Source organism: Xenopus tropicalis, chromosome 2, assembly GCF_000004195.4.
Source record: "Xenopus tropicalis strain Nigerian chromosome 2, UCB_Xtro_10.0, whole genome shotgun sequence".
Classification (NCBI taxonomy): Eukaryota; Metazoa; Chordata; class Amphibia; order Anura; family Pipidae; genus Xenopus; species Xenopus tropicalis.
Genome location: NC_030678.2, coordinates 152,210,800 through 152,234,108, shown reverse-complemented (window position 1 = coordinate 152,234,108; position 23,309 = coordinate 152,210,800). Strand labels below are relative to the sequence as shown.

The 23,309-nt window shown below is 37.9% G+C and overlaps 1 protein-coding gene across 6 annotated transcripts in view; it reads right to left on the bottom strand.

The window, feature by feature from the left end:
- Window positions 1-718: 718 nt before the first annotated feature.
- Window positions 719-23,309, bottom strand: part of dclk1 (doublecortin like kinase 1) — a 202,379-nt gene continuing 179,788 nt past the window's right edge. For 2 of the 6 annotated variants that reach the window (XM_012957154.3, XM_012957152.3), the window contains exons 17-18: window positions 15,724-15,797; window positions 4,126-4,274 (exon numbers count right to left, since the gene is read on the bottom strand). In XM_012957154.3, coding sequence (XP_012812608.1) covers window positions 4,217-4,274; window positions 15,724-15,797 — 132 coding nt within the window. In that variant the 3' untranslated portion in view covers window positions 4,126-4,216. 6 annotated transcript variants of the gene reach the window in all.

The window sequence follows — 23,309 nt, the reverse complement described above, 5'->3', positions numbered from 1 at the left end:
AAGAGAAATGACTTCAGATCTTCAGTTGAGTTTGTCAGCAGCTATCTCAGTATTACTGTCAATGAATGGGTGTGGGCTTCAGGTCAAGAGAAATGACTTCAGATCTTCAGTTGAGTTTGTCAGCAGCTATCTCAGTATTACTGTCAATGAATGGGTGTGGGCTTCAGGTCAAGAGAAATGACTTCAGGTCTTCAGTTGAGTTTGTCAGCAGCTATCTCAGTATTACTGTCAATGAATGGGTGTGGGCTTCAGGACAAGAGAAATGACTTCAGATCTTCAGTTGAGTTTGTCAGCAGCTATCTCAGTATTACTGTCAATGAATGGGTGTGGGCTTCAGGTCAAGAGAAATGACTTCAGGTCTTCAGTTGAGTTTGTCAGCAGCTATCTCAGTATTACTGTCAATGAATGGGTGTGGGCTTCAGGTCAAGAGAAATGACTTCAGGTCTTCAGTTGAGTTTGTCAGCAGCTATCTCAGTATTACTGTCAATGAATGGGTGTGGGCTTCAGGTCAAGAGAAATGACTTCAGATCTTCAGTTGAGTTTGTCAGCAGCTATCTCAGTATTACTGTCAATGAATGGGTGTGGGCTTCAGGTCAAGAGAAATGACTTCAGATCTTCAGTTGAGTTTGTCAGCAGCTATCTCAATGTTACACTTAAGGAATAGATTTGGCTTCAGGTCCAGACAAATGACTTCAGATTGAAGAAACATTACACAAGGTAGATTTTCAGTAAAGTTTATTCACAGGTTTGGCTTTGCTGAATGTAGTATGCACCACATTGACTTTAATATGAGGTCTACTGTAAAGTAATGACATTTCCTATAATGAAAATCTCACTCTCCCCTCTAACAGTCTGAAGCAAGAAATGTATTGGTCGATTACCAATCTTTGCTACAGTTTCAAGATTTAAGTTCATTGGCCTGAACTTTTTTCTTGTTTTTTTTTTATTTTTTAATGGCTTACACAATGGAATTAAATGAGCTTTTTTTTCTCAACTAGTGCACTACTGAAAAGCTAAACTTTATTGATGCTCTCTTGAGAAAATGGCGTTTTGAATTTGAGCAAAACAAAGACATTATCAGTCACCTATGTCACCAACTACGCCTGTTGTCATAGAAGGAAACTGTGGAATCGATTCAGAGGATGCTCTATGCAAACACATTGTACATAGATCCCTTAATAAAGAAAACTTCAAATAAGATTTATATTTATTTGGTTATAGAAATCCCTTAAACATCAACACTTTAAATATTTCAACTTTGTCTGAAAAATTGAACACCTTCCTATAAAGCAAAGGGATTCTGAATCCCCAGCGTGCCTTGTGCTTTGCTGTTAACCCCCTGAGTGTTTTCCCTGTTGCCCAGCAAAATGGGATTATGTAATGTGACAGAAACACATATATAGGGAGGCACCAAATCCACTATTTTGGGACTTGGCCAAACCTCAAATCCTGCACCGAATCTGAATTTGCATGTGCAGGTTAGATAATAAAGGGTTAAAAACAATCATGCGTGCAGCTTGCAGTGAAAAATTCTCAACTTTCGACGAAAAGTCATGTGATTTTAAGCATTTGGATTTGGTTCGGCCAGGCACTTGGATTCAGCCAAATCCCGAAACAAATCCTCGATTCCTACTAATTACAGAATTATAATATTGTATTTTCTTACACTTGAAGGTTACATAATACTTTATAGCAAAAGCAACAGGTTTATGGCATTCTGCAACACATTTTAAAGGCTACAATCTATTGTACTTAATGTGGGTCTTAACTTAAACGTATTATAAGCAGAGGCATAAGTAAAGTCATCACTTTTCAAAACCAGAGTGCTGCTGTCATTACACTACCCCCTATTGTGATGTCACTTCCTGGTGTTATACTTTCTTTCATATCCACTACTTAGCCTGTAGAAAATGAATTGGGTAAATAAGTTACATGAAAGAAATAGAAGTAGAGAAATCCCTAATACCAAAGTGAATATACCCCCAATCAGGGATCATGTAATAATAATATGGATAGGTAAAGCACTTCCGTAGACAATGACAAAACCAATCATTGGGTCCTAAAGCCCTATTTGGTAAGGGTCATGATCAGGCTAATAATAATATGGATAGGTAAAGCACTTCCATAGACAATGACAAAACCAATCATTGGGTCCTAAAGCCCTATTTGGTAAGGGTCATGATCAGGCTAGTCTTGAAAAAGAGACTAAGGGAAGTATTTATTGACATTGGAGACAAACATCCCAGTTGATGTTGCCCAAAGCAACCAATCAGATGTTTGCTTTGTAGGCAACCATTCAAATTACATTGCTGATTGGTTGCTATGGGCAACATCACTGGTGATGTTTGTATCAAATGTTAATAAACACTCCCCTAACTGTACATCAGTCAGGAAACCCAGTGGGAACCCTTCACGCCAAGGCCTCCAATAGCCACTAGGTCCCAAGTATTGCTAAGCCCCAGTTCTCATGAAGATTAGAAGGTTAGGCTGTTAATTTCCACACTCGATGAGTTTGACATTTGACAAAAAAAATGGAAACAAAATATTGCTTTGAGGTGAAACTGAATATGCTTTTCTTGCAGAACATTACATTTCACTTCATGGATATCAGAAATGACGATGAAAGCATATAATAATGACTATACATTAAAGAAAATATCTTCCTTAGCAATTATATTTTATTCAGTTCTCTTGAATATAGACAAGGACATACGGTACTTCATAATGCTCTTCTTTGCACCTTTGTATATGAATGAGGATACCTTAAGTCTTAGTAGACTTTGGTAGAACCTCACCATCCAGTAGGCAACTAAAGGAGCTGTTCTCAGTAGAGGAAAGCAGTATATATGTTATATGCAATATATTGTGCGTTAACGAAGCCATGCTCTAATACTGTACTGTCCATTGCAGGAAATTATTATAAAAAATATTGGCAGAATGTTGCCTTACATTGTGATCTGATCGTTTCTCAACAAAAAATGCATATGGTAGAAAAATTGTTTGGCAAAGTGCTTATGTGGTTCCTTCCTCCCCAATTTCAGTTTCCAGTCCTGAAAATTAACTTCTACTGGTTTTTTTTTTCTGTAAAGTTTAAAATGGTCTTTAGAAATGAGTAGCAACATCTAATCAGTCATTCAGGAATGTCCAAGTTTCCTGGAAACACTCAGAGGGCTAACATTTGCTAACATGAATGTCGCATACCCGAGCTCAACAGATGAAATAAACATTCATTGCCCATGTTTTCCGTTTTTTTTTTTGTGTTGTACAAAAAAAATCAAAATAGGCTTAACCCTTCAAGGACCGCATCAGCAGCTGCTCGCCATGCGAACAGAGACCATGGGTCACTTTAATTGGTCTTTGATCTTCAGCATTACCATAACCTCCATACTGCGCACTGCAAACCGACACAACATCAACCTTTGTGGCACCGAAATGAAAAATGATGGAATGTTGGATGTGTCTAAGGACCTTGTTTATATAGATCTATAGATATATTTATTAGTAAATATTGTGTACTTTGATTACACTCTCGCACAAAGCAATTGTGTAATTTTATTGGCACTCCAGAAATCCTGTAGAAAATGATACCTAAGTCTGCCTAATTTTCATAAATAAAAAGTTAGTTATTTTAGAAGAGTCTTCTATATGTGTCCATCAGAAACCCATACTGGCCTGTAACCCAACCAAGTCTTCTAGAAGGAACTAAATGAAACTCTCAGGATACTTTGTACCGCCCATAAAGGGTCCTTGCCAATCACACATCTTGAGATGTAGTTTACAGGCCTCCCGTTATGTCACCCTTAGAAATAAATGTTAAAGCCCAACTTGAATGCCTGTATGTACATTGTGACATGTATTTACAAACTATGTTAATCAATAATGTGCGGAAATTACAATTAAAAGACTCTTTTGCACATAATTTTTCTTTACCCTTTTAGCATAACAGAGGTTTTCTTTACAATTCATTCACAATATGTTCTCTTACTCACACTTAAAAACATTAGCGGAGTTTTCTTTTTTAACTCCAAATGTCCACGTTTGATATCTAGATGGTTGTCATTCTGAGGCTTGGAGGGTTAAGCCCATGCTTATATGCTTAAAGAATTTCCTTAAAAGGGTGAATTAGGTGAGCGAACAGTCTCGGATGAGCTTGGTGAATAGTCCTCCGACTCTGAATTGAATTCTGGTGCAGCTTGATGTGACCCAAATCTGTATCTCACATCCTGGTTGCGTCTTCGTCTGAAAACCTGCCTCTCCTTATCAAGAGCGGTGGTCTGGCAGGGGCATACAATGAAAAAGAGTTCAGTAAATTTTTGATTTTCACATTTCACCACAAGAGAGCACAGCAGAAAATACATTGTTTGAAAAAAAAAACCCATCTTTACTAGATGTGACTTCTCCTTAGTGTGATGCCAACTGGATACTAACAATTCAAATTCAGAAGTTCATGAAATGTTCAAAGCACAAACAATGTATTTTCTTATACAATGTTTTTTTTGCAGGTGATGATGAAGGGTACAACCTTGTTAACTGAATTATGAAGGATGGCAACTGAATAAAGGGCTGAACCACATGCTAAGGCAACAGATGGTATGTAAGATATTAGCAGTAACAATGGCTTCAAGCAGCAAGTTATTTTTGTTCTCATTCTTATTACTAAATAAAAGAAAAAAAAAAAGAGATGTATAACCCTCGAGGTACAATAACAATGACTAAACAAGGGGTGCAATATCCAGATATACAAAAATGAATTGTACTAGGCTTGAATTTATTGAAACTACTATCAAAGACACCTACTGTTAAGCTTAAGTATGCTAATGTTATTCTTCATATACTGTATGTCAATCTGATGTAAGAGGCTGAAGCGTAACTATTGCTGACCCACTTTTAACAAGCTATATTTTATCTAATATTATGACTCCCTGTGCCTTGGGGATGATATTCAATTTATCATAGCACCAACCATGGCAGCAGCAGCAGAATTGGGTAAGAGTAGGGGCTCTAAGAGTGCCACTTTGTGCCCATCAGCACTCCAGAACTAGTGGCCCTTGTCATAGTCTTACAGGGAGGCGTTCTACAGGAACTGAAGGCCCCTACATTAACAAGAGTTTACAGGAGTTGCCTGACAACCATCTGAGCCACCAGCAACTGCAAGTTTCCACTGAAGTTGGGTTTGAACCCCAAAATGGTTTGGCCTTGAACCTAAAAGCTTCATTTAAGGGCGTGTTTTAATATGTTGATTAAAAACAAAAAGTTCTTGTTATTTTTCTAAAGAGCATTAAACCCAACTACTGTATATTAACCAACTAACTAGTAAACCAACTATTAACCACAATGTAGGCTATAGACAGCTGCTCCAATGCAGAAGCATATTTTCCTCATAAGAATTATCATGCAAGAGGTGCAAGGAAATGACTGGTCTGTGGGAAGGCTCCTTCCCATATCCACACATAGACATGCCTAATATTGTTAATTATTATTCCTGTATCCGCCATGAGAAAACATTGGAACTCAATGAGTGGTAACAATAAGAGCTGATCACTCTCGTCTAAAAGATAACTCTAAAGCAGGGGTCCCCAACCTTTCTTACTCGTGGGCCACAACCAAATGTAAAAAGACTTGGAGAGAAACACAAGCACCATAAAAGTTTATGGAGGAGCCAAATAAGGGCTGTGATTGGCTATTAGGTGCCTCTATGCACATCAGCCTGCTACCTGCTTTGAGCCACTGAGAGGCACATCCAAGGGTTTGGTGAGCAACATGTTGCCCCTGAGCCACTGGTTGGGGATCACTGCTTTAAAGGATAAATGGTGAATAACTGAGTAGTGATATAAATTAAAGTATATCTTAGGAGACAAAAAATATAATAAATTCTCACTAAACATAGAAACAAAGATATAATATAACAAAGTACTTCTTCTCTAACCACTTGATAAAAAGGCTCCAAATCTTTCTAGAAACTGAATTGTATCTGAGAATTAATTCTACAGCTCTAAATGCTTTCTTCTAAAAGTGAATAGGATACCAGAGAAATCTTCTACTTCCCATATAGTTGCACAACATAATCATATTGAACCTTACAAAACATGAATTCAATGTTAACTACAGAAAACCATCTTGGACAGCCTGCCTTTACCTTTCATGTCCTTATTACCTTAGTCAGCCTTGTCTGGACTCTTTGCTTTCATATTGCACAAATTGACAAATAAACCTCAGATAACACTACATATTCTACAAAGTAGACAGGGCCTTCTGCTTCTCATTGAGTATCTCTGACCATTTCAGTTAATTTAAGACCTCTATAAACTGAATAACAATTATTAAATCTCATACTCATGCTTCCACCAGCAGCCTATATTCCAGGTGAAATGGTAAGTTCTATGGTATGTAAATGACAAATGCATGGTCACCAATGTAATAAATTCCATTGCATCATAATATTGTCCATCCATAACAACCATCATAATATTGAGTTGCTTCATAATAACAGCATCATGATCCAACTGAAACTTTTGAAATGCTTGGGAATTACTCATATGAATTCATCTAGGAAACATCCATACTGCAATGGTTTAACATATTACTACCAGGATAATTATGAAAGTGGTACCCAAGCAAGAACAAGGAACTCTTGATGCCTCTGCTGAAAGCAACTTTTCCTCAGCTTGTTTCATTATTGTCATATGGTCTCCCTGTGATCCCACCCACAAGTAATTGTGGCATTCAACTCTTTTGTGATCACTCGAATGAGACAAAATAAGAAAAAACATGCTAACTAGTCACTTAATGAAGTTATTATTATATTGGGGCAACTGCTGTCCTGGAACTGGAAGGCACTTTGACATAGCTATCCAATCCAAAGAACTTATCCATTGGGTTTACTACAATTTGTATAACGTATCTTGAAATTCGGGAGCACCCAAACTGACAGCACACCATTTAGAACACAGTCTTGTTCAATCAATAAATTATTACCTATCATGAACAGCTGTGTCTAAGATGGGGAGAAACAAGGGAAGGAATTATAGGCAGGTTACTTATATAAAGCATCTGCCAGCATGTTTCATTACTGCTACATCATAGAGTTAACAGGTCATGGCACAGTCATTGTGGGACAAGAGTGAAAATTGATATTTCAAGGGTTAAATCCCAACAAACCAAACAGTTTAAGCAGCTCATTTGTATTTTTCTTAGAATATTGACATGGGATCTCAATGCGAGGCTCAGTTTTCATATAAATCCAGGCGTGAACTGGGATGAGCCAAATCCCTTCTGGCTGTTTGGATTCAGATTTAAATCAGAGCCTCTGGGGTCACTGTACATCCCTTGCTATTGCTGGGAGCGGAGATGGACTGAGAACGAGCCCTTGTTTTCTTCAATAAGGTTAACCCTGAGAGGCCACATTTAATGCTAGGTTGTTCTAGAAAAAGCAGCATTTTCCTGTTCATGTTAATTCCGCTAACAGGGGCTTTGCTTTGAATGACATGTCCAGCAGGATTTGGGGCTACTAAATATTACATGCGCCGCATTCTTTTCTCACAAAGCTGTTCTGAATTTCATTTTAGTCCATGAAACGGCAATGCCTGCTAAAAGGACAGATGCACAAGCACCGAGCAGCATTAATGCACCATTTGCAGAGAAACCCATCAATCCCATGCCTGTTAATAGAGAATTCACATATTCCCACAGTGTCACTGCTGTGAAAAATAACACCAAAAATGTGCTAATTAAAATCGTAAGCATTGCAGCCTCTAAAGCACAAGCACATCCATTAATGTATTATTTATGAAACTGGAAACTATGGCACACATGCAGGTGCAGAGACTCGCGGTGCCACAGCGATGTTCAGAACCATTATCCTTAACATTACAGCACACACACGCCTTACATCTCTCTATTGGTGTCCAGTTATTTATAAAGAGATATAGGTAGTCTTAAACCCATCACGTGTTGTGGAAATACAAATGCCAGCATCCCCCTGACAGCCAAGCAATATAGCCTGTCCCCGATATAAGGGTTTGATAGAATACAGCTTATATAGGAGAATGTTGTCCCCATTTTGAAACAGAGCTAACTTCCTACTTGATACTCAGCAGAGCATTTTCTGTTCACCCTGCAAGACTGCTGTCAGATAAAAGGTGCCAAACTATAGTCTGACCCCTCAAGGATGAGGAAGGGACCCTAACAAAATATTGGACAGTAAAATGAAGCATCAGCCTAATAGTGTGAAAATGTGCACTAAGATTTCTCTATTTGGCTGGTTCCATTGCATTTTGGAGGGTGCTGATGGTCTGTATGCTGGACCTAAAAAAAAACCAAACATTCTGGTCCTGTGGTCCTGGCTCTTACATTTACATGCACTGCAATGCACAATAATGTTCCCAGCAGCAGTTATTTGCTGTCCCAACGAAGGCTACCATCTAAGGATACCATCTACTTACCTCACTTTTTGGCAGATGTACCCCAAAAACAAGTATGTTATTTGTCTCCCTGGTGATTCTAGAGCAAATACAACAAAATGTTGCATTCCCCTTGCCCTTTATCCTTGTTGCCACTCCTTTCTAAACTGCCATATTCTAGTTCCAAGGAACACATATGTACAGGTCATTAATTAGAAATACTAATTAGCTAAAAGGACCTGTAGACACAGAAAACTATTTTACTGTAAAAGGGCAATCAGTGTATTCACCCCAACCAAAAACGATTTCCTTTTTCTCTGTAATAATATAACAATACCTTGTACTTGATCCCAACTAAGATATACAGTAATTAATCCTTATTGGAGGCAAAACAATCCTATTGGGTTTAATTATCATTTAAATAATGTTTTTATCAGACTTTAGGTAGAAGATCCGAATTAGGGAAAGACCCCTTATCTGGAAAACCCCAGGTCCCGAGCATTCTGGATAATGGGTCCCATACCTGTACTGTGTAAAACCAAATTTGCGTGAATAGCTGTGTAAAATAAACGGCAAATTTATCAAGTTGTGTTTTATTTTATGCTGCCGGAACGCCAGATTTGACTCCGATATTTTATGCTGCCGGAACGCTGCTTCAGACCTTGAGTAAGTAAGTTCCAGAGGAAGTCACTCTAAGAAAAATGCATAAAAAATGATGCCATCTTTTATGTGGCAAAGACAAATTTTGTCACTGTTTTTTATACAGCATAATAAATCTTTAAATACTGTATATGTATATATATATATATACATATTTCCAAATATCTTAAACACGAAGAAACGTCAAACTCAGCTTGCCAATAAAGATATCTCTCTGTTTCTCTCTGCACAATTCTCCATACGTCTAGATTTAGACTAAATTCTCTGAACGGAATGTAATGGAAGCGACATGTACAGGCCAGCATAAATGTGATTTTTTGAAGCACATAAATGCAGTATAAAATATCTACAAAACAACCTCTGCTATATACATGCCTGTGAATGTCCTTATATTATTGCATTTCTTTTAAAGCCATGGTGGGGTATATGTCCGGGTGGCAAAAAACCCAATGGGGCTGTGTAGGTGAATTGCCCAGTGCATTTGCATGGTAAGAATTTCTGGTACATCATAGAATTTTCGTAAAGGAAAACCATACCACCAAAATGGTTTTAACAAACTGGAATATATGAGTAAATATTGCCCTTTGACCCACCTTTTGTCTGTGTGCTCCCTCAGAGATCAGCTGACAGGAAATAATGCAGCTCTAACTGTAACAGGTGTGGGAGTAAAATATAGAACTTTGTTCATTAATATTGCTCTGTAAATCATATGATCCCAGGGGCGGCCCTTGGTACTTAAAATGGCAAATTTCTATTTAGGTTTTACAGAGGCCAGCATTGATTAGAGGTACAGTTTCCTTCAACCTTTAGGCTGTTTTGCCTCAAATAAGGATTAATTATATCTTATATTATATCTTAGTTGGGATCAAGTACAGGTACTGTTTTATTATTACAGAGAAAAGGGAATCATTTAACCATGAAATAAACCCAATAGGGCTGTTCTGCCCCCAATAAGGGGTAATTATATCTTAGTTGGGATCAAGTACAGGTACTGTTTTATTATTACAGAGAAAAGGGAATCATTTAACCATGAAATAAACCCAATAGGGCTGTTCTGCCCCCAATAAGGGGTAATTATATCTTAGTTGGGATCAAGTACAGGTACTGTTTTATTATTACAGAGAAAAGGGAATCATTTAACCATGAAATAAACCCAATAGGGCTGTTCTGCCCCCAATAAGGGGTAATTATATCTTAGTTGGGATCAAGTACAGGTACTGTTTTATTATTACAGAGAAAAGGGAATCATTTAACCATTAAATAAACCCAATAGGGCTGTTCTGCCCCCAATAAGGGGTAATTATATCTTAGTTGGGATCAAGTACAGGTACTGTTTTATTATTACAGAGAAAAGGGAATCATTTAACCATTAAATAAACCCAATAGGGCTGTTCTGCCCCCAATAAGGATTAATTATATCTTAGTTGGGATCAAGTACAAGCTACTGTTTTATTATTACAGAGAAAAAAAAATTGAATTATTTGCTTATACTGAAGTCTATGGGAGATGGCCTTCCCATAGTTTGGAGCTTTCTAAATAACAGGTTTCTGGATAATGGATCTGTATATGAACGCTCCTTGTGTTTGGAGAAATGACTTTAAAAACTATATCAGGGAGTACAGAGAGTGTCTTAAAAGCCACACAATCCCCATGCTTTGTGGGAGTACAGTTTTCAGAATGACCATGGATAAAGAGTTATAATAATTGTTGGTAAAATATCTGTATGACAATATTTTGGTGCAGTCTCTAATACAAGAGAGCTCCGTTCCAGTGCTGAGTATGCACATTAGCCATTCCCTCTGAATGGGGAGGAAAGGGCTCTGTTTATGTTGACAACAACGTTCCTTTGTGATGACTATGAATAGGAATGTCTGAGTCCCTGGCAGGGTAATCTGTTTTAATGCAGACATTATTATCCATCTGCTATTTTTCTATTTGTAGCTGTATCTCTCTGTACACAAACAGCACTAATGTGTCAGTCTGCAGCCCGCCAGTACTGTCACCTGGTACATAATCTCTGCATGTCTCGCCTGTCACTCTGACTGCTGAATTCCTAAATTGCCAAGAAAATGCCACCTTCTAGGATCTGTTTAGTTCCGCACAAGTGTCGAAATTATTCATTTTTATTTGTGCCTCCTGCGAATAACACACAAATTGTTACAAGCCATAAAAACCAGTGCAGTTTGATATCTCTGCGTTACTAAACATCTTTATTTTCTGTACCTTTTATGAATTCAAGTTTTATTTACTTGCTTTTGGGGAACAATGGGATTATTTTATCATCTGAAACTGTTAGGGGTCATTCACTTACTGCTCTGCAGTGTGAACGGTGCAAATTTTGGATGTAATTGGATGTTTGTTTATTTTTACCCACAACAGCTTTTCCCCCATGACTTCCAGCATAACTGTGGTCACGATGGAGAGATGTGCCTTACATAACTGTGGCCTATACATCCCAACTGAAACAGTTGTGCTTGTGCTTCAGTGGAAATCAGATACAATTGTGCTGAAAAGTGTGGTTGTCATCATTTCCAGCATTTGGCACGAGAGGGATCATACGCCCAATTCTTGAGGTACAAGTGTGTTGCAACAATTGAAGCAGGCTGCTGTGGGGACACAGGAGCTACCATCTGGCTTGGACGTGGGGTTAGCTCCCGGGTTATGTTGTGCCAATTGCTGCACTTGCACTTTTTTTCTGAACAGGAGGCAAGAGGAAGAACAATAATGCTCAGTGCTTGGTAAGAAGCAATATAGAAGAAATAACTGGTACAGTAGAGTGCAAGAAGGGAATAACCCTTAAATGCTTTTTGCAGCATAATGCAACCTTTCATTACGACTCAATACACACACACTTTGTCTGCTGTGCTGGTTATTTTTTCTGTGTTCTTTACACGCCTCCCTATAAATATACATACATAACTGCACTACACTTCCTATGTACTACATTATAAAGTAGAATGGATAGCTAGTTTAAAAAACAAAATATCACAGATTACCTAATTCTGAATGATATAAAGGCACTTGGTCAGCAACCTTGCAACCTGGGTGCCAGAATCAAAACTACATATAATTAAAAGTCATATAATACTGCAGTCACAGTTTTTTTTGCAACCAAAAGACATACTACACTTTTTTTTACATTTTTTTAATGAATTCAGAGTGAGCGTAGTATCTTTTTGGTTTATATTTACTTTTTACCAGCACCTGGGACAGCTAACCTATATAGTACAAGGTAGTGCGTCTCTCTGTGAGAGCACAACTTTTCCTTTTTGTTTTGCTATAGTTTATACAGGAGCAGTGGCCGGTTCCATGTTGTGGCTCCCATCCTTCCCAGCTACAGTCAGGTGATCCCAGTGGAGCCAATAAAATAACCATTTGGGGGTTTTAACCTTGAAAGCAAGTAAATTGCAGGTAAAACTCAGCCCCTTTGTGAATTGTATATTGAAACTGTAGAATTCTTAATGAATCAGATGAAAGTGAGTGTAGGACTGGCCAGACCGGGGATGACTGATGTAGTTGGCCAGCTTGTATATATTGCAATATATGAACAAACAATCTCTGTTTAGCTTAAAGGGGAGGGCATTGCTTGGTAGTTTAATGCACAGAATGTCTTAATGTCCTATATATTGATAATGGGAGAGTGCAGAGGATTTCTTGTTTATATATGTATATATACTTTGAAAGTTTCTACACTGAATCTGGTCTTGTGCGGGTGCTAGATTGAATTACTGTATATACTCGAGTATAAGCCTAGTTTTTCAGCACCCAAAATGTGCTCAAAAAGTCACCGTCGGCTTATACTCGAGTCGGGTGCCATGGGTCCCTCCAAACTAGCACCCTCTGTCCTTTGTATGTAAATTAGGCCATCCGCAACCAGACCCTCCAGTGCCCCGGCCCGCTCCCAAATTTATCTTCATCTACCATCCTCACCTGTCCCATTCTGCACTATACATTGCACTTTATATTCTATATAAACTATATATAGTTTTGAAGGATTTTAACTCTTTGTGTTTTAGCTTGGTTGCGGAGTACTCTTAAGGTATCATTGTTGATAAAACAATTGTTTTTGTTGACCCTCCACTTACAGAGCTAGTTTACAGTTTTTACTTGAAATAAATATTTAAAAACATATACCCCACTGATGCCTCAATTAATGCAATTTTATTGGTATTTATTTTGATGAAACTTAGCAGTAGCAGCTGCATTTCCCACCCTAGGCTTATACTCGAGTCAACAATAAGTTTTTCCAGTTTTCTTAGGTGAAATTAGGTACCTCGGCTTATATTCGGATCGGCTTATACTCGAGTATTTACGGTATAATATAAAAATGTTTATGACCAGCACTCCATTACCAAGTGCCAGTCAATGTGAACCCTTGTGTATGTATATATATATATATATATATATAAACTTCCAAGTAAATGCCGGCACTCACGTATAGATAAGTTGCTGTTGCCTGGGTGCAGGTCCAAATAATGTTGAAGGTGATTGAGAGAGGGTCAGCACTCACAGGACTTATACAAACAAATTATTTTATTAAAGAGGAGATTAACGTTTCGGCTAGCACTCTAGCCTTTTTCAAACTTTGAAAAAGGCTATAGTGCTAGCCGAAACGTTAGTCTCCTCTTAAATAAAATCATTTGTTTGTATAAGTCCTGTGAGTGCTGACCCTCTCTCAAGCACCTTCTATATATATATATATAATAGTGCAAATTTGTAGTGCAATTTGTAAAGCCCATGTACATTATTTATTTTAGACAAAAAACCCAAATAACTTGTAATAGAAGACAAACCTAGTAATATCATTATTAATAATGCGTGCTTTAAGAGATCACATAACTCAAAAAAAGTTTTTATTAGGCAGTTCCTAAAAGTCATCTTGGTGCTCCAAACTGTATAAAAGCACTTTTATTAAGGCCATAAAGCATCAGTGATTTTAAATATCTTTAGAGTTGAGGAACATAATTCCTTATACCCAAGCTTAAATTAATAGGGTTTTTAGCCCATAATAGACAACTGGCACTTTAGTGTGTTTTATTTGGGCATGTCTAGCCCAGCTGTGTTCTATACTGCCACATGCAGTCCGTATTAACCTGTTATCTGTGTAAGGAATCGACCAGGGAATAATTAATTCTACATTAATAGTACCCCTATGGTATATTAGTTATGGGCAGATTTTTTTGGTTACGTGTACATTATGTGTATTTGATCACTGCCAAGTACTGTGTGTGCCACTGTGTGGTGCTATATAAAGTAAGACATGCATTCATTCTGGTCACTCATATACTACTGCAACATCATTAAAAGAAACATTTTAAAATATAATGCATTAAAATTGTTTTTAAAACGGTACTTACATATTAAAGGGAGAGGTTTGCAGAATGTTAAATTGACCAATAGAATAGCAGCTTAGAAGCTTGGAGCGATACAAAGGTCCAGTGGCTTAGCAGTTTATCATAATTTCTAATTAATAGAAATGTAGCATCCAATTGGTCACCCTTTACTACCTAAGTACCTTGGTATAGAAAATAAACGTGGAAACAGAACAAGATACAGGTATGGGATGTATTGTCCGGAACACTTGGGACCTGGGGATTTGCAGATGTATTAAGGCTATTTAAACACTGGGGTTTTTTTGCAATAAAATATAAGATACAGGCATGAGACCTGTTATCCAGAATGCTCAGGATCTGGGGTTTTCCTAATAAGGGGTGTACTAAAGAATTGTTTAATTAAACCCAATAGGATTCTTTTGCTTCCAATAAGGATTAATTATATCTTTGCTGGGACCAAGTACAAGGTACTGTTTTATTATTACAGAGGAATGGGAAATCATTTTTTAAAAATGTGAATTATTTGATTAAAATGGAGTCTACGGGACATGGCTTTCCCATAATTCATCACTTTCTGAATACCGGGTTTCCAGATAATGGATCACATACCTGCACTCTCTTATATTTGCAGGGAAAAGCCAATGAGTAAAATTTAGAATTGATGATTTGATACTGATTTATTTGGGAACTTTGTGGGATACCAGATTTCTGAATAATAGATCCCATACCTGTACATGCAATATAAAAAGAAATATTTCCAAGAAGAAATAAAAAGTTAAACACATAACATTTTTATATAGCACATTGTCACTAAAGCCATCGTCATGTTCAATGCATTGTTCTTCTATGCATTGCTAATTGGTATAAGGTAAGGGTTGTTCCAAGAAGATTTAAATGACAGTATATATTTCCTCTGTTATTATTGTTACATTTACAATTCTTTATGCGTACAAAAGCAAGAGCACTAAGTATTTGGTAGATAGAATGGGCTAAATCTAAGAGATTTGAAAAAAATAAAATAAAAAATAAATATATATATATATACTGTCTTTTAAAGGACAGAGAATTATAAGCAATGTATGATGGAGAAAGCTGGCAATGTTAGCGTGGATAATGGACATATAAAGGAATAATGGTGGTGGTGGTAGGGGGGGGGGGTTGCAAAATCTCAACAAGGACCAAGATTAAACTCATAAAGCAGCATATGGACTGGTTGACGGTTCAGAGGAAGCATGTGTATCCACTGAAGGGGAGGGGGAGGTCTGGTTGATGGAGGCAGGCAGCACGTTGCCATGGAAACACTGACTGTTGCTGCTGAAACCATCTCATACCTTATCCAATACATTCCTGGTTGTTGGTAGTAGTCCAAAGACCCTGATCTCTTGATGGTAAACCCGTGGTCCAGCTGAGCAGAGAGAAATGGGGCAACTCAGTGGATCAACATTTTGCTAAAGATTGAAGACTCCATTCCAAACCGACCTTTCAAAACAGCATTGTTTCTGCTTTATCCCCTTCAGTAACGGCGGGGCCTACCATAATCACATGGTCCCAGCCACAACTGGAGGGCTCTACAATACAAATGGCTCCACACTGTATCTTGTGTGTGGTTATTTAATGAGCAAAACAAGAAAATACAAGTTAAATACCTTTTATACCACTATCCATGTAGACCTAATTAGCATGAAAAAATGTTAATTTTCCATCTATGTGAATAAAGTTTATGGTGTAGTTATAAATGTAAACAATTGAGCAATTGGGGGTGTTTTGTAATCATTTCCACAAAATTGTTGTTTATCTTTTACATTTGAAAGGAAAATATCAGTGTATTAGGGTTCTTCTATGGCCAAATTGGTAATCTCTTGCTGTTCTTTGTCTACATCTGGAATTTCAGCAAGGTTTTCCTATCATCTAAAATGGTACAATGCTGCCATCTGCTGGCTAACTGTCAGAGCACCAGCATACGTATGGACAAGCTACAATCCAGTTTAAATGAATTAGAAAATCTGATAAACATGGGCACAAAAACATACAATCCCTAGCTGGCTGAAACATTTTATGATATAAATAAATTAGCTCCTAAGAGTACTGGCTATTCTAAGTTTTTAGCAATTGCATTTGGACTCTGGACACATCAGTGGCAAAACACTGGTTCAGGTACTGAATGCTTTGTTTATTTTTACTCTACTTTCTGGTATTTACATTACATGTTACTGGTATAAATTGACTGTATTTAAAACATATTGCACTGGAGTACTGCCTTAGTAAGTAGCTCTATCTTTACTTGAGGCGAGCTATGTATATTGAGTCCTTATACACAATGTAAAAACCACCACAATTCCCACAGAGTTTACTATAGGGATTTTGTGCCACAATAGGTCTTGGCCACACTGTTGAGATTAAGGTGGCAAGTACAAATATAAAAGTCATTAACAGTAACATTTCCATAAATAATGTAGCAAATGAGTTCCCAGGCCAAGGGGAAGCCACTCAGGGGGTCATAAAATGGTAAAGGGCAAGCTAAAGGCCACTTTAAGCCTTCTGTGACTACACGTTACAACATTAAATTCAAATAAAATGTTTGCTTGGTCAGAGCCATTGATCAAAACAAAAGAATGCAGCATAACACTTATTAGTTGCTAACAAAGCAGGAGAAAATGTCTGCAGCAGGAACATATGTTGTCCCAAAAGCTTGCAATTCACAATCCACTAACTGACTCTACATGTATTTATTTTTGTGTGTTATCAGAGCTGTTTAAGTGTGTTTAATATAAACTTGACTTACAAGCAGTGGATCCGTACCAAAGTTAGGGTGATAATGGCTAATGGACATTAGTGAACCAAAGAACAGCATGGAAACATGCAGTGGGGTATGACAAGGGGTAAGCAATGGGCCAGGTATGTCACCATGTTTCAGCAGAATAAAGCGATGAAAATAAATGTAGATTGCCCTAACACTGCATTAGGTACTGCACAAACGAATGGTTTACATGTGCTTACTAAGTGAATCGCTGGGGGCATTTATAATAAGGGTTTCTCTTGTAATGAGCACATTTCCATTTCCAAGCAAGCCAGGTACTGTAGGTGTATAGAACACAGGTTAATATAGTTGGCTTAGACAAGATCTCTTAAATGGTCACTACAGCTGGTGTATTTGTCCAATGAAAATATTAGGGAGTGAGTATTTTTATAATGTCTTATTGCTATTCCCACAGCTTCCATAAAGGTGTTACTGTGTCAACTTATCATTTCAACTTTGCCTAATTCACTAGAGTCACTAAGGATGGCATCAGTGTTTCTTATCCCCTCTCTCAGCTCTCCTATTCTCCCAGCTAAGCAGGACCATAAGTGGACCACTCTATACCAGGGAAAATATTCTATGCCAGCATGTATATTCTCTTAATTCTGCACAGGTATAGTGACCTTCAATGACTTCAAAGTGTCTGTTTATTGAACAGGGGCGGGGGGGTGAAGAGGCAAGGTGGCCGGCGGGGGTGCTTAGGGCTCCCGTTCGGCTTGGCCCGTCCCTGATGCTAACATAAAAAAGCCTCAAAACTTCAGCATTTTTACCAAGATAAAGCCCTAATAATGTTAAGATGTAATGTTTGACATGAGAAAACATTTAATTTGATATGCTTCATTATTTCATTATTATTATTTATTTATTATTGTTTCATTTTTTTATATCCTTATCTCGGGGCTAAACATCCTGGACCCTCACTTTATGCTTGCAGTTTGCACATTATGTGAACATGGAGTACAATAAATTCTGTAATGTATAAAACCTTTTAAGTTTCCCTTCCTGCAACCAGAAAATTCTAACTGGTCAGAGCCAGGAGAGGGTTTTCACATTGTAATGATAATCCATCCAGGCTAGTCGGTGTATTGTTCTCAGAGTAAATATGATGCAAGCCCTGTGAGTACAGAGAAGGGACGTTCTTATTCAGCCAAAGACCTTACATAACCTTAGCAGAATGCTTCTATTAGTACATTCTTACAGGAAAGATAGTCCACAATATGGCAAGATAAAAACAAAAAACATACAGCCTTAGACTATAAACCCATTACATTCTACTTGTCGAAATGCATGTATTTGGGCTTTTGAATCAGGGTACCTTGGAGGACCATGGTCCCTATTTTTTAATAGGAGATATTCTATATCTATACATTTCAAACTGTGCTAAATTCTGATTTGCACAACAGAAAAAGTGCATTTTCTACAACAAATACCACAAGCATTGTGCAACATTCAGCGAGAATACTAAAAAGTTACTTTTAGAACCAGTACTGTATGGAAGTTTAGTTATTAATATTGATGGACCCCAACCACCAAGTGTAAGGATGCAGTGGGAGAGAAGAGCAAATCCTTTATAAAGAAGTAAAGTTAAAATAACAATTATTTGGGCCTCCTCATTCTGTGTCTTGTGCAGCCATTATCTAGCAGTAAGAATGATATAACCTGGTTTGCAAGTGCTTTGTGCTCAAGGAGAATAAAATAGAGGAATTGTTTCTTTTAACATTAGGTTAAATTAAACTATAGGGACCTATAGGGTTAATAGCCCCTATGACTTTAAATCACTACACTTTATATTACCTTAGTTACTAGGCAGACCCATGTCTTACTGTTCACTAGTTTGGGATGGTCTGCTTTAGCCATGACAGTGTTACAAAACAATTAATAAAAATTAGAATAAGGCAATAAAGTGAGGGAGAAGCTCTATGTAAGTGACCAGGACATAAAGGATCTGAGGTAAACAATATCTAACCTATCACTAAGACCAGAAACCAATCAGAATAGTATATTAAAAAATAAGGTCAAAATAAAGACTATTCTAATTCTGGGTCTCACACCTTTATTCAAGTTATTTTGGTTATTTTGCAGTGACTTACTATCCTATAATGGAGGAAGGATAATAACCCATAAGAAAGTTGCTGCCAGCTAGGGTCCTTCAGTCTATTAGGACAGAATAAGTCAAACTTATTACAGTGAAGGCATTAACTAAAGTATGGAGAGGCAAGCAAGAAACTTCAGTTGCCATAGATAAATGTTACACACTGTAATATTGGGAGCAGTGACAGATGACAGTAAGAATGTCATTAGAGGACGTCACTGTCATTTAAGCCTCTCCATGTTAGTTACTTTTCTTAGGAGAGGAGCAGACTGAGGGTGCTTGTGATCCAATTTAATTTAACTATTTTAAGCATAGGGGGTAGATCACATAATACTAATTCTGTAGTAAAAAGTGTTTTTTAATGACACTATACTATAGTATAATTTATAAGCCTTTCTGGAATCATAGCTAAACCCAACTGCAAGGTGATAGTGATGTGCACTTGTGAAATCTCTCCATATATTGGTGCAAAATCAACTATATGTATAAATCAGTACAAAAAATTGGGCGTTTTATATACAGAAGTGTGCGGCATTCTGTCCCTGGGCCCAGTGTCCTGGATATAGCCATTGTGAGGCATACACAAAGAGGTCGCAACCTGACTTCTGGTGCCTTGTAGGTACACTGACCTAGAACTGCCTTGCAGGTACACTGACCTAAAACTGCCTTGCAGGTACACTGACCTAAAACTGCCTTGCAGGTACACTGACCTAAAACTGCCTTGCAGGTACACTGACCTAAAACTGCCTTGCAGGTACACTGACCTAGAACTGCCTTGCAGGTACACTGACCTAAAACTGCCTTGCAGGTACACTGACCTAGAACTGCCTTGCAGGTACACTGACCTAAAACTGCCTTGCAGGTACACTGACCTAAAACTGCCTTGCAGGTACACTGACTTAGAACTGCCTTGCAGGTACACTGACCTAGAACTGCTTTGCCGGTACACTGACCTAGAACTCCCTTGCAGGTACACTGACCTAGAACTGCCTTGCAGGTACACTGACCTAGAACTGCCTTGCAGGTACACTGACCTAGAACTGCCTTGCAGGTACACTGACCTAGAACTGCCTTGCAGGTACACTGACCTCTAGGGGCTGTATTACTGAAAATAATATGATGTGAAAATAAAATGCTACCAACAGGATATCAAGTCCCGGGATTGTCAGTGCCACAACTGCAATATATTTAAATACAGGTATGGAATCCATTATCCAGAATGCTCGGGACCTGGGGTATTCTGGATAAGAGGTCTTTCTATAATTTGGATCTCCATACCTTAAGTCTGCTAAAAAATAATTTAAACATTAAATAAACCCAATAGAATTGTTTTGCCTCTAATACATTGACGAGCTCTATTTATTAAGAATCCTATACCCTGGCAAAGTGCTGCTTCTTCCATAAAGCAAGGTTCTCACCTTTCCTTGCCAGACGGCACTTTACCAGGCATGATAAAAAGCCACACTAGGTATTTATCCCTTCTTCTCACCCCTGTTAAAACATAGGAGGTATGTCATGGGGAAGAAGGTGGCATTATTGGGTCTTCGGCAGCAGACCCACAACAGCCCCTGCTAAGGAATAGTAAAAAGCATAGGTCTTATGAATTAACAGCTACAGCCTCCCTAGGTTCTAGGCTTCAGAAAGCTGACTTGCTGCTTGCTTTGCCCTATGGAAAGGACCAGCATCCCAACCTCCAAAAGTCAGTCTAGATATTGAGGCTGCCGAGATCTGAAAAAAGCACATATCTGGTTGTAAAGATGGCACAAGAGGAATTTCAAAATCAGTATCCCCTTAATCTGCATGAGTTGCATCAGTTTTATTAAGGATGCACTTAAACCACACAAAATCAAATCTGACACTTATTTTGAGCATAGCAGACAGAACAATGAACAACACCTATTTGTCCCACCAACTCTCTGCACCAGTTTGCTGCTCCACAGTCAAGCTGCAATTTTACCTTAGACAAATATCAAGAATGAATTTTTCAAGATATTCTTACATAGCACGGGACAACCTTTCCCATGTAGTAAGCTAGTTAACTGACATATTACATATTTGTGCTCCAGATTATAGCAAAATAATGATGCCATACACAGCAATCTCTGCATCCCATTAACATACATTGGAGGGGCTAGCCTTGTAAACAGAACTGATCTAATAGGATTTTAGGTAAATCAGTCCTACAGATCATTAGTCTATGGCTCAGTTGGACCTTTCAGTATCAGTTTGAGCTCAGTCAATCTGTAGCACATGTCAATAAGTTATAAGCATATATGGTGTAATTAGTAACAAGTGGCTGAGTTAGCAGCATAGGCGGCTTAATTACAAGCTCTGCTGGCTTAGTTAGTAACATGGGTGGCATAGTTAGCAATTATTAGTACAAGTAAGTCCATTAGTAACCCAAGTCAAAACATCAGCAAAGGAGGTGGACCTTTCAGTGACTTGGATAATGCAATGAATGTAGTGGCAGGGGTGGATGTACCAGTAGCAGAAGCGGACCTGCCGCTGGAACAATGGATGCACCATAGGCCTAGGCAAACTAATAATAAGCAGCTGTCTAATTTTGAGTTATTGGCCACTACATCTGAGACCTTTGTGTGACAATTTAAAACACTACACTTTAGCTACATGCCAGTCTTCCATAGGCAAAGGCAAAGAAATTGTGCATCTAAAAAATGATTCCGGAAAGATTTAGAAATGACATCTATACTTTCTATACATTTTACAACACTATTCATTTTCATGTAAGATAACTTTTCACTGGGCCATTAAGGTTATAGCACTGACGGCAGCAATGAGTTAATGGAGTCTGTACTTGTAACTGGTCAGTCGTTGCTGGGATAGTACATTAATGGACTTAGGTAAGTATTTTTCACAAATTGTAGTGGCTTCTAAATCATTTTTACAGCTAGTTTCTATATCCCTACTGGAATTGATGTACAGTATATAGTTCAAATGCTTCATAGAATATGTGTTTATTGAACAGAATTCTCTTTGTTACTGTATATACAGTAAAACTGCATTCATAGTAATTATGCTTCTGTACTCTAATTTTAGAGCAGGTGTGGATTTGCTGCAAAATTCCACATTTTGCCATTTCTTTGCGAAACTGCTGCATAAGTTCACCCCAACAAAAATTTGGTGAGCAAGCAAAAAGTCAGGGTCACAACAAAAATGATGCGGAAGGAAAGTCACAGTCACATCAAATAAGTCGCGACACATTAAAAAAATCTTGCTATATTTCACTAATATTGCAGCAGTTTCTCAATTTTTTTGCAAACAAAAGGAATTCTGGGAGTAAATTCCAAACTCTTAAAAAAATCCCATTTACATGGGTTTATCCTATAGGCTAAAGCTCACCCACTGGGTTTGAAGCTGAAGCCAGGACAATAGCTGATCAGATTCCCAACTACAGACCGGTTTCGCCCTTATTGGGGGCTCATCAGTGTAGTGTAGGGTTTTCTGATCAGCTTAGGTAGAGTCACCATGTGGTTCTACAAACAAATAAATTAGGTTGAGGAGACTAAAAGCAGGCAAAAGCAAACAAAAGGAATTCTGGGAGTAAATTCCAAACTCTTAAAAAAATCCCATTTACATGGGTTTATCCTATAGGCTAAAGCTCACCCACTGGGTTTGAAGCTGAAGCGGCAAAGCTAAACGTGATGGATTTACTCATTGCTATCTAACTCCCTAAAGTAATATTCTTTATAAGGAGCAATGGCAGTTATAAGGCTAGCACTTTATGGACTCACAATAAGTAGAAGAGGTGAAGCAGTTGTTCTTGTTAAAAGAGTTACATGTTATTTATATAGCTTTTAAACAATCATTTAGTTAGCCTAATGTGTCTCCAGGACATTGAGGGTGAAGACACATGGAGCTACTAGTAGCAGCTACTTTTTCACGGCTACTAAACTCCAGAAAATACCCTGCCATAGACAATACTGAGAATTGCCTCTACTAAAACACACATAGAGACAATTATCAGTAAATGATCAGCATTGTCTACTTTACTAGCCAAGTAGCTGCTA